The sequence below is a fragment of the Erythranthe guttata genome, chromosome 11 (genome assembly GCF_056151865.1).
Source record: "Erythranthe guttata isolate IM_541 chromosome 11, IM_541, whole genome shotgun sequence".
Lineage (NCBI taxonomy): Eukaryota > Viridiplantae > Streptophyta > Magnoliopsida > Lamiales > Phrymaceae > Erythranthe > Erythranthe guttata.
In genome coordinates this window covers 2,757,179-2,770,209 of record NC_142543.1, presented here as the reverse complement: position 1 = coordinate 2,770,209, position 13,031 = coordinate 2,757,179, and the positions used below count along the sequence as shown (strand labels likewise).

At 28.8% G+C, this 13,031-nt stretch overlaps 2 protein-coding genes across 2 annotated transcripts; both read right to left on the bottom strand.

Annotated features, from left to right (window-relative positions):
- Nucleotides 1-203: 203 nt before the first annotated feature.
- Nucleotides 204-1,184, bottom strand: LOC105950422 (kirola). The gene is made up of 2 exons (XM_012973769.2): nt 867-1,184; nt 204-747 (listed from the first exon to the last, which is right to left on the bottom strand). The coding sequence occupies exons 1-2, from the start codon at nt 1,150-1,152 to the stop codon at nt 476-478; spliced, it is 558 nt and encodes a 185-aa protein (XP_012829223.1). The 5' UTR covers nt 1,153-1,184; the 3' UTR covers nt 204-475.
- A 5,282-nt stretch (nt 1,185-6,466) lies between these two features.
- LOC105950530 (kirola) lies at nt 6,467-7,352 on the bottom strand. Its single transcript, XM_012973895.2, has 2 exons — nt 7,080-7,352; nt 6,467-6,973 (listed from the first exon to the last, which is right to left on the bottom strand). Exons 1-2 carry the CDS (start codon nt 7,264-7,266, stop codon nt 6,705-6,707), a joined length of 456 nt encoding a protein of 151 aa, XP_012829349.1. The 5' UTR covers nt 7,267-7,352; the 3' UTR covers nt 6,467-6,704.
- Nucleotides 7,353-13,031: the final 5,679 nt, after the last annotated feature.

Sequence of the window (13,031 nt, the reverse complement as noted above, 5' to 3'; positions counted from 1 at the left end):
ATATCTATACAAATAACTATTCACTAAAACGCATACATACGCATGAGTGTGTGTTATTATGTGTAAATCAATGATTTACGATCATTCAGTATATTTCATCAGGTGTAGCATCTGCAAAACCAACCTATAGTCTATTATCCGATATTCTCAATAATAAAACATTCTTTATGAATAGAGTAAATTGAAAATTATAACTCATGATATGCCGAAGAAATTTTATTTATTAAAGGGAATGCAATTACATATATATCATTAATATTATATTGGACAATATTAATACAAAGTAAAAGCATCAAATCCAGTATACTTCAAACTTCACCCAGTAACTGGACATTTAAACAAACACTAAACAAAGATTAATTCTTCCCACTTATTGCTTAATGACACATGATTAAGCACACTCGCACACAGCATTATTTATTAAGCTTTTCAAAGAAAATGTGGGGGGTAATTTTTAATTTAATTTTGTAATTGATTATTTTCCGATGTGATGAGTCTCGATGACTTTGGTCATGTCGATGAAGAAGGAGAGGAGAGAGAGGGGATGCTCGACGTCTTCGTTCAGCAACTCGTACTCCAAAGTCCACGTCACCAAATCGATATCGTTTTTCGTCTCGACGTGGATTGTTATAAGAAAATCTTTGTATTCCTCCAACAAACAATCCCCCTCGATGCTTTTGAATTGAATCAATTTTTGCTCCTCGTCTATCGCCGTGATCACTTGTTTCGAGCTCCTATCTTTCCCACCTACATTCATAAAAATAAATAATAAAAAAAATTAAATTAAAAATTTCTTTTTCCAATTGTATATTTTTATGAATGCTCAATTCTTTTATAGAAAGAAAAAAATAATAAATTAGACTTACCATGGGTGTACTTAAAGGAGAGAACTGTACCAACGTGACCAAATTCGCCCTCGTGCAGATCGCACCCTTGTACTTTTCCGGGGTGAATCGTCGAAAGTTGATCGGGCTTGTGCCTAATTAATTCATGAAACACATCCCCCCCAGCCTTGAACTCAATTGCAGCAATTAATTTACCAGGTAAACCCATTTTTTTTTTCTTTTCTTTTTTGCAAATAAAATATATATTTGATATTTGAGTAATTAGCAAGGAATAAATTTGCTCAAGTGATATTTTTGAAAGGTGCATGGTGTGTGCTTTATATAGAATATGAAGAACCAACTTGGGTAATTTTATATTATTTGCTTTCTTTCTTTATTTAGTTATGGAAATTTATTGGTCAAATCTCATTAATAGTCCCTCATTTTATTATTTCGTTCTGTTTTAGTCCCTTGTGTATTTATTGTCTTATTTTCATCCTTCAACTCTACAACTCGTATCATTATAGTTGTTCAGTATATATAGTTTGATTAACTATAACAGAATTGTTTATTTATGTGATGGAATATTCCTTAATAATAAACTAAAGACAAAATATTTATCAATAGAAGAATGTAAATGATATATTATAATTATTAGATATGTTCATAAATTCAAGTCATATCAACAAAATAAATCTAAATGAATAATTATTATTTTTTTCAAAAAGATTATTTTTATATCAATATAAATTAATATTTCATATAATTTGCAACTTTAGATTTTTCTTGGCTGCATATATTATTTATTATAATTTATTATTTACTATTTTTTCATATTTCAGCAAAAATAATTAACAACGGATACCAACGAATCTTAAAGAAATTCCGTTAAAGTTAACAAATTTATGCACCGAGAGATTATAATGAGATGGATTATATAAATGAAGGATGAAACTGAAACAAATGAGACATGAAGGACTAAAATAGATATAGATATCAAGATAAAGGACCATTAGTGAAATTTGACCAAATTTAAATATTTAATCTTTTTTCAGAACATGGATGAATACAATTATATTTGATTGCCAATTTAGGGCCACATATTCAAAATTATTGAATTATATACATTAAGAGATTGCCCCTTTTTAAGTATTGTGGGACCCACTTACGTCGAGCGCAGGTGAGTCTTTAATAGTTTTATCCAAAAGAAAGTTATTTTAATATTAGTAATAATATATTCGGGTAAAACCCGGACTTGCCCCTACCCGTTCTACTTGCATCAAATTAATGACCAAATTAGTTGACTAATCATTAATTATTAACCAGCTAATCGTGGTTTAATTTATTTGAACATAATCTTGATGATCTTATCAAATATAATCTCATTTTATGTCTACTGTTAATTATGCATTTTATACATACACTTATATATTTTTAAAACTAAAAAACAAAAATATGTTACATATTTTTAAACTCAATTATTTGATGCAATAAAAAACATGCCTAGAAGGCAACATAAACCATGATAACACAATATTTACGTATCGACCAGACAAGTTATCGGTGATACGAAACATCAAACAACATCCAAATATTTGGTTAAACGTGACTAATTTCTCCAGCCAAACGACACTTTAAGTGTATTAGTATTTCCCCCGTGCGATGCGCGGGGTGACATTTCAAAAGTGAGGTAAATAATTATAATCGGCATATTTCAAGAAAATGTAGAGAAGTCATCCATAACTATAAGAGGAAAACAATTATATATAAAAAAGGGCAAATGGCAAAAAGGCCCATCATATGGGACTTAAATGCATTTTGGTCCACAAAAAAAACAGTCTCTCAATTAAGCTCATCCCCATATCTTTAGTCTAAAATACCCTCAATAATATAATTCTTATCAATTCCATCCATTACACTCTAACTTCATTAATATTACACATTGACCCCGAATTTAAACAAATATATCACATTAACCCCCAAAACTTTTTTTTTTCAGAAAATATTTTTTTTTCTGAAATGTTTTTTTCCAGCCAGATTCCGGCGTTGACCGCCGGTCTCCAGCATTGACTATTTTTTTTTTGAATTGTTTTTCTTAGAAAAAAAATATTTTAATTAATATTACTGTCTTGGCTACTAAATTACTGTCTCAAACAGTAATATTACTGTTTGGGACAGTAATATTATGAATATTATTTTTCCGAACAGTAATATTATGAATATTATTTTTCCGAACAGTAATATTATTAATATTATTGTCTAAGATAGTTAAATTACTGTTGGAGACAGTAATTTAACATCCAAGGCAGTAATATTAATTAAAATAATTTTTTTTAAGGAAAAAAAAAAAAAGGCAATTAACAGTTAAATTACTGTCTCCGACAGTTAAATAACTGCCAGAGACAGTAATTTAGCAACGAATACAGTAATATTAATTAAAAATATTTTTTTTAAGAATAAAAAAGTCAATTAACAATTAAATTACTGTCTCCGACAGTTAAATAACTGCTAGAGACAGTAATTTAGCAACGAATACAGTAATATTAATTAAAATATTTTTGAAGAAAAAAAAAACAAAAGAGTCAATTAACAGTTAAATTACTGTCTCCGACAGTTAAATAACTGCCGGAGACAGTAATTTAGCAGCCAAGACAGTAATATTAATTAAAATAATTTTTTTAAGAAAAAACAAAATTATAAAAAAAAAAAAAAAAAAATCAACGCCGGAGACTCGGCGGTCAACGGCAGTGACCGGCCGGAAAAAAATTTTAGGAAAAAAAAAAAAAAAAAAAAAGTCAACGCCGGTCAACGGCGGCGACCGGCGGTCTCTGGTGGTGGCGGGTCAAAATTGAAATTAGGGTTAAAATTGGTTAATTGATGAAATTGGGCTAAATTGGGGTGTAAATCATGAAATTGGAGTTAAATTGAGTTTCAATGAATTGAGGATAATTTTGGTATATATAAAAGGATTTTCGTTATTTGCAAATAAGTTTGAATGGGTTGGATTTATTTGAAAGACAAAAAAATTGGATGTCCCTTTTTTAATTAAGTGCCCTTGTCATGGGCCTATTTGTTATTACCCCTATACAAAAAAAGATAATCACAAAGATACCATTAAACTTGTTTGTTATTTCTATGTTACACCCGATGAAGGTTACACTGGATGATTTTTTACCGTTAATCTACATACACTAATGTGGGTGTGTGGGTGTGTTATGTGTATATAAATGGTAAAGATTTGCTCGGCGTATTTCACCCGGTGTAGCATATAAACCAGAGTTGCTGATCGTTTCGTAAAAAAAATAATAATAATAATAATTACAAAAGTGTCATCATTGATTAACCAAAAATAGGGAAATAAAAAAATTAATTAGCAAATTAGTGGAAAGGATAAAATTACAAAAATATCATTAGAATTGTCTTATTATACGTTAACTCCTTTTGATATACAAGATTTAACTCATATAATACCTCAATAACAGCATTTGGCCTCGACAAATCTTGTTCTCCGATTTGGTTAATGATTTTATGTTTGTTGAACTGCACAATTAGTTGAACTTATTGTTTAATTAAATAAAACAAATCAATTAATAATTATTAATTACACCCACATACATTTAGTTTATTTTAAGAGATAGCCTTACGTTACCCACGAAAGTCAAACCACGTTTTTCGTGTCCCAGAAATCAAATCTTATCAATGTGACGTTTTTATTGATTTCATTCGATTATATTTATTAATTTAAATTTATGGAAATGAAACCTAATTGAAGATCTAGTTTAAACATGAATTATTACTCTCTTTTACACTCTAATCCACCGAACCTCAGGTGCTATCCTTTGTCGTAAAACTGGTGCAAACGCGCCAACGACATTTGAGTGTGAGTCGTCCTTTACCGGGCCTTCCCCTAAGGTATGGTGTATTTACGAAAAAACTTCTTGTTTGGATAATTATATAAACCCCCCAACTATGATTTTTTCTTACACCTCCACCTTTATGATGTCAAATTTAACATAATCATCTAGATTTCGTGGAATGTGCTTTAATTTGTACACATTTTATGTAAAAATACAGTTTCTTATGCACCACAATCTGATATATACAAGCCAAAAAACACATATTATGATCATCTTGCTTCAAAATGTGGAGTTCGAATGGGATAAACCGGGTACAAAAGTGATAGTATTCCATATAATCTCGAAGATTCCACTAAATTTGAAATCGCAGGGGTGGACGTGTAAGAAGTTTTATAGTTGAGGGGAGTGGTTGTAATTACCCAAACAAGAGGGGAGTTTTCGTAATCTGACCATACCTCAGAGAATGGTTGTAATTTACCCAATAATATTAGACACTAAACCTAATCGGACTACAAACCGAGTTCATCCAACTTATTTCACCTTCCTCTTACTCTTAAAACCAGGTGAACACTTCTAGGTAAATTTGTAATCATAATAGTGAATGTGTAAGACAATACATAGTTGAGGGGATGATCGCAATTAATAATTATACAAATAAGAAGATTTTTTTCGTAATTATAACTTACCTCAGGGTGCCGGAGTGTGTTTTTATATATTATTGATTTCATTCTTGTGTAGTTTAGTGAAACATAATATTTTTCTGAATACAAGTTGCATAAAAAAAAAAAAAAAAAAAGCACACATTGAAAACACACAGTGTTTTTATATTATTGATGTCTTTCTTTAGTGAAACATATTATTTTTCTGAATTTAATTTCTTGCTAGTTTATGATATGTCTCCATTAGCTTTTGTCACACATTTGATAAATTATTGAATTATACATAATAATTGGCTTAAAGTTGCAGGACCCACCTCAAGCAGATGACTCTTGGAGTTTTTAACTTTTTTTTTTTTTGTTAAATACAAATTACATCCGATACAATTATTATTGTCGCATATACCCCGTGTATTACAAAATACAAAATAGGATGGACAAAAATATATTTTTTTATATATATATTTTTTTTTGTTTAAATAATTAATGGATGGACAATATTTTGTATTTGCAATTTTCTGAATGTGGAATAATTAGTTTTATTTATATTCATGAGTATTTAGTTTTTGATTGTGATGATTTTTTTGGGATTGGAACTGAAATCGTGCATTAGATTCCACTTTTCGACATCCATCCTAATTTAAAGAAGAACCACAAAAAAAAAAAATCGATTTTTATTTTTGAAATATATGATTATAATACCAAAATCATTTATTATTTTATCCTAAGGATGGATAAGGAAATATAATTTTGTGAACTCAACCAAATTTTGATCCAAAAAAAATCTGATTTTGTGATAACTTTATTTCATTCCGAATTTGAAATTCCCGAAATGAAGTAACGCCCATCATCTCTCTCATTCCATCGTGTGTATTTCTTATGAAACAATGTGTATATCGATATCGAAACGGGATATATATGTTTTGGCTCGTTTGAATTTTTTAGCCTACTCTATTACAAAATCCTGACTCCGCGCGCTACTTATTAAGCTAACAATATTAGTCACGTTTTTATGTGACCAACTGTCAAGAAGCTACTAAGTGATTATCTAAAATAAAAGCTACTAATTCAGAATATGGGGATAATATTATTTAATTTAAAGTTATAAAATCATATACTAAAATTAAAATAATGCTTAAAAATATTTTATTTATTGAATACAACATCAATACTAGCCAATATATATAGTACAAGAAACAAAACAACTTCAAACTTCACACAACTTATTTAATAAAGCAAACCCTAGCCAAGCCAAGATCTCCCACTTACTACCAACAATTAAACACACACACAATTATTATGCATATGAAACATTGAAATAAACATATAATTAAAGTACAATATTATTATTAATTCAAGGTTATAAATTATTTCTCAACGTGATGAGTCTCGATATCTTTGGTCATGTCGATGAAGAAGGAGAGGAGAGAGAGGGGATGCTCGACGTCTTCGTTCAACATCTCGTACTCCAAAGTCCACGTCACCAAATCGATTCCATTTTTCGTCTCGACATGGATTGTTATAAGAAAAGCTTTGTATAGTTCCATTAAATCTCCTTCGAGCATCTTGAATTCCATCAATTTTTGTTCCTCGTTTATCGCTTGGATCACTTGTTTAGCCTTCTTCTCTTTCCCATCTGCATATATATATTCGATTTTTTTTAATTTTTTTAATAAATACAAATGAAGAATTATTAATTTAATAGTAAATTAAAATACAATAAATTGTATTTATAGTCTTACCATGGGTGTACCTCCAAGTGATGATAGTACCAACATGACCAAATTGACCCTCATGCAGATCACAACCTTGTACTTTCTCAGGGGTAACATTGGAAAGGTGATGTGGCTTGTGCCTGAAGAGTTCATGGAACACATCTCCACCAGCCTTGAATTCTATCGCAGCAATTAATTTACCAGTTAAACCCATTTCTCTAAACTTATTATAATTAATTAACACTAAAGATATATTTTGTATATATATATAGATCTATATATAAAATGAAGTTCTTACAAATGTTTATGAAAGGTGGCTCTTTATATAGAAAAAGCTGAGAACTTATCGTACCCCACTTGTATTTTTAAATATATTCTTGATCAATTATTGTTTAGGAATTTTAGGAAAATTGTATTATTTTATTCTCTAATCTTTATTGGTACAATTTATTTTTTATGCGAAAAAATAAATAATAATTGGTACAATTGACCCAAAAAACTTCGAACACCCACAAGAAATATCCACACGCGCGCCACGTTTAAATATTTATATATATATATATAAATGAGGATGTGTTATATATCGTTTTAGTTTTAATAATGTTGTTTTGACTTCAAACGTGATTTTGACCATTTTTTTGTTTGAATTGAGCAAAATTCAGAACATGGAATTCGTAGCTTTTTGAGTTAGCCTTTTAATCTAGAGTAAACTGCAAATACTACCCTTGTGTTATCTCAAAATAGCAAAAACCCCCCTGTGATAAATAAACTAGCAAAAACCCCCCTGTGAAATTTAGTTAAAGGCAGAATCCCCCCTAGCTGATTTTTTAGACTTGAAATGACAAAATTGTCCCTCAAAATGTATTTATATATATACATATTATGTGTATATTTATTCTTTTTAATTTATTTGTTTAGAAATAAAAAAAAATAGTAAACAACTAAATTGATTATTTTTTAAATAAAATAATTAAAATATTTATAAAATATAAGTATTTATTAATTGCAAGACTCCAGGGGTATTTGTGTCTTTTTATATCAAGTCAACCCTCAAATAGTTCCATAGGGGGGTTTTTGCTATTTAAATAATTTCACAGGGGAGGTTTTTGCTGGTTTATTTATCACAGGGGGGTTTTTGCTATTTCGAGATTACACAGGGGTAGTTTTTGCAGTTTACTCTTTTAATCTAACTTGGATCGCCAAGATTGGAGGTCTGTTGAGGAAATTATGCATTAACCAATGAACACTGCCCACAACTTTGATTTTTAGAATTATGTAAAATAAAAAATGCAACTCATTCATGTGTAACTTTATCACCCGACGTCCAATCCACCCGATTCAAGTTGGATTTGAAAGCTAACTCAAAGGACTACGATATGCATCTTTTAAATTTTGCCGAATTCAAAGTAGAAAATGGTCAAAATCACGTTTTAAGTCAAAACGATATTAATAGAATTGAAACGACATATAAATGCCAAAAAACACATTTTATGGTCATCTTACTTCAAAATGTGGAGCTCGAATGGGATAAAACGGTTACAAAATTGAGAATATTCCATATAATCTAGAAGATTCTGTTAAATTTGATACTGTAAGAGTGGACGTGTGAGAAGATTTATAGTTGAGGGGTGTGCTTGTAATTACCAAAACATGAGGATTTTTTTCGTAATTTGACCGTAATCAATATGGACCCAAATTGGAAGACAACGAAATCGTGTCGATCTACTTTTGGCATAAATAGTGTATGACGATCTCTTTTTATCTCATTGGAAATATCACAAGTTGAAAAAAAATAATAATAATAAATAAATAAATAAAATAATAATAATAATAATAATAATAATAATAATAATAATAATAATAATAATAATAATAATAATAATAATAATAATAATAATAATAATAATAATAATAATAATAATAATAATAATAATAATAATAATAATAATAATAATAATAATAATAATAATAATAATAATAATAATAATAATAATAATAATAATAATAATAATAATAATAATAAAGCTGGAAAATATGAGATAACTAGAGAAAATGGCTGTAAAATAAGAGATTTAAAAAATAGGGGTGATTACAAATAAACTCATCAATGGGTACTTATTCATAAAGAGATCGAGACAAAAAACTCATTTATCAATAAGTCAACGCCGGATTCCGGCGTTGACTTTTTAATTTTTTTTCCGGATTTTTTCGCCGATCAACGTCGGTCTCCGACGTTGATTTTTTCGACTTTTTTTGTCATTTCTTTCATTCTGTAACTTTTTTTTCGTTTAAAGATCAATATTGTTGTGATTGACAGTAATATTAACTATATTACTGTTAAACACAATAAAATTAACTAACCTATAGTTTAACACAGTAATAATGCTATATTAATCTCTAGCACAGTAATATTAACACAACAAAACTCATTATTATTGTGTAATAGAGTAATATTACTATGTTGACCGTTCAACAAATGTAAGCATAATAAAAAGCCAAAAGAATTAATATTACTGTGAGTGACAATAATATTACTATAACAACAATAATATTACCGTCAACCATAGTAATATTTACAATAATAGACAGTAATATTGTTACGTTACTCCGTGAATAACTCAAACAAACAAAAAATTTCAAACAAAATAATAATATTGATGTGGTTGATAGCAATATTACTATAACAACAGTAATATTACCGTCAGCCACAGTAATATTATTTTGTTTACAGTAATATTACAATAATAGACATTAATATTATTACGTTACTCCGTGAATAACTCAAACAAAACAAAAAAACCCAAAATAATAATAATAATATTGATGTTGTTGACAGTAATATTATTGTGTTTACAGTTATTTTACCGTCAACGACAGTAATATAATTACGTTGACTTGTCACCAAATCAAACAAAATAAAAAAATAACAAAAAATAAAAAATAACAAAAACTAAAATATAATAATATTACGTTAATTTACTGTCAACGGCATAATAATTACATAAATGTATTGTCAACGGCAGTACAATTACGTTAATTAACTGTCATTGAGAGTATAATTACCTAATTCAGTGACAGCACAATTACGGTCAACGTTTAGCGGCGGACGTAAAAGGAAAAAAAAAAAAAAAACTTAAAAAAACACTAAAAAAATCAACGACGGAAACCGGCGAAAAAATCCGGAATAAAAGAAAAGAAAAAAGAAAAAAAAAGTCAACGCCGGATACCGGCTAAAAAAATCCGAGAGAAAGAAAAAAAAATTGAAAAGTCAACGCTGGAATCCCGCGGCAAATTTTTTTTTTAAATTTTTTTTTTGGAAAAAAATAAGTTTTGGGTCAAAAATGAATAATTTGTGAAATTTGGGGTCAAATTGAAATTAATTTAAGTTAATGGTGAAATTGGAGCATATTGAAGTATGCCTAAAAAAAAGTCAAAATTGGATTTTTGTGAACAAAATTAATTAAATTGGGGTTACAATTAAGAATTGTGTATAAATGGTTGAGGGTAATATTGGCATATACATGAATGTTTCATTTATTTATAATAAATATTAAATGGATGGGCTTCTTGGTGAAAGAGATATAGCCCATAAACCTAGAATAATAAAGATGTTTGGTTGGGGACAGTCATGCACAAAAACCCCTAAAAAATATATTAAAAAATCAATTGAGTGGATTATGAATTTCAGCCGGGAATTCGTCGTGTAAGTAAGTAGAAAAAAAGCGACTGCAAAATATGTGATAGAAATATATAAATTACAAATATTACGTTAGGGTTTCTTAAATAGCCTCGCCGTTTCTTTCTTTAAATATAAAAAAAGGGATGTGATAAATGTCGTTTGAGCTTTAATAATATCGTTATTTAATCATTTTTATTTTCAAGTTTTGCAAAACTCGAAAAATAGAATTTGTAGTATTCTGAGTTAGTTTTCTAATCCAACTTGAATCACCAAAATTGGATGTCAGACGAGAAAGATATACATGAATCAATGAATAATGCCCACAACTTTGATGTATTGAGGTATCTAAAATTTAAAATGTGACTCATTCATGCATAACTTTGTCACACGGCATCCAATCTAGCGGATTTAAGTTGGATTAGAAAGCTAACCCAAATGACTACAGTTCTCGTGTTTCGAATTTTGTCAAAATCAAAATAGAAATATGGCAAAATCAGGTTCAAATTTGAAACGACATTAATAAAATTGAAACGACATTTAACATCTCAGATAAAAAATATTACATAATTAAGACTTTCGGATTCAGGTTTTCATTTTCATTCCTGGAATTATATAAATTATTAATAAATTATTTAGAAAATCTTGAATCATTGATTGACCAATAAAAGCTGGTATGGCTTCCACTAAACTACTGACAACAAGAATAAATAATTACACAGAAAATAAATATTTATTCGACTAGTAATTATCTCTCAACTACCAATAGGTGATCACAGTAAAAATGAGAAAAGTTGAAAATAAATAATTAATAATTTAAAGGCAATTATTAGTAGTACATCATTGAGATTTTGAAATATTTTTTGTTATTGAAAAGAATATAATAATAAAATGTTTAGTATTAATGAAGTCTATTTTATTTTGTCAAAATCAAGTTGACGAGTTGAGAAAAAAAAATATTGTTTATTGGTGAATGAAGATGAGTGGTTATTAATTATTATGCAATCTGGAAATTGGTGAATTCGATGTGTCAATTGACATTAATGAGTGATGAGTGAGGGAGCAGTTAATGTAGTATCTTTCCACAAGATTTTATGTAATTATTTAAACATCCGAATCATATGTTGACTTTAATTTTAGTTGACCAAATGTAATATTGAAGTGCTATTTACAAATTTTCTTATTACATAAAAAAAGAGAGAATTAGTAGCATCCTTCATTTAGCAAATTCATCTGGGGTATTGGAATGGAAAGAGCTGACAGAGCTAGGTGGATCACGTGCTCACGAGCTAGATGGTCCTCAGACACCTTAATTAACTTGAGAATTCTGTGAACAGAAAACAGGTAATCTAAGTCGGGGTCGGAAACCCCTCCGACGCTCAAGTTAGACGTGCGGAGTTGGTCATAGTAGAGAGAATACGAGCAAATGAATTGGGATAATATGACTTACCCTAATTAAATAAATTTAAATTTTATTTGTACTTCTGTAATTTGGCCGAGGCCAATTTATCAAACTCAAACCTTATTTGAAGATGATTGCACCTTCATAGCAATTAATTTTAAACAAGACCTGTAGCCCAGTAAATATTGGTCCATTGGAATAGTCATATCTACAAACTATAATTACTTGAAAGACTTTAGTCATGATTTAATTAAGTACTCCATTTCATCAATCCCTATTTTATTCAATTTTATTTCACAAGATCCAATGAAATATTACCAAATATTATAATCACAATCCACTCATTCAACCCATACATGAATACTGGTACGTATATTCAATGTGAATTTTGACCAGTTGAGCATAAACTTGAGTAGTTTGACCCAAAAATAAATAAGTGAGTTACAAGTACTTGTTCAGTTTTGGGCCCTCAGTGCCAAATATGAATTTGGGATAGGGCCCACACTTAATACAGTCTCGACGTCCAACTCTTGAAAATGTTCGAGCCCGAATTCAATCAAGAGTTAGAGGATGTTTGGTTAAGCTTATTTTAAACAGCTGATAAGCTCTTACATATGATAAGATGTTTTAAGTGCTGATAAGTTGTTATATTATTTTTTTTATAATTAATTTTTAGAGTGTCTGGATAATGGGCGTATTTCTTATTTTTACTCATTATAAGATCTTAAATAAAAGGTGGGGTAAATGTACTTATTTAAAAAGATCTTATTTGCTCTCCAACAACTTATTTTAAAAAAAATTAAGATCTTTTTCTAAAAAAATACCAAACATTTTGAAAGAGCTTATAAGCTCTAAAACATCTTATAAGTTCTTTTTAACATCTTATAAGCTTAGCCAAACA

Bases quoted from the DNA above. Each gene is read 5' to 3' on its own strand.
- LOC105950530 (XM_012973895.2), bottom strand. From the start codon at position 7,266: ATGGGTTTAACTGGTAAATTAATTGCTGCGATAGAATTCAAGGCTGGT. The intron at 6,974-7,079 runs GTAAGACTATAA...ATATATATGCAG, and splicing joins CACTTGGAGGTACACCCATG to ATGGGAAAGAGAAGAAGGCT.
- LOC105950422 (XM_012973769.2), bottom strand. From the start codon at position 1,152: ATGCACCTTTCAAAAATATCACTTGAGCAAATTTATTCCTTGCTAATT. The intron at 748-866 runs GTAAGTCTAATT...TTATGAATGTAG, and splicing joins CTCCTTTAAGTACACCCATG to GTGGGAAAGATAGGAGCTCG.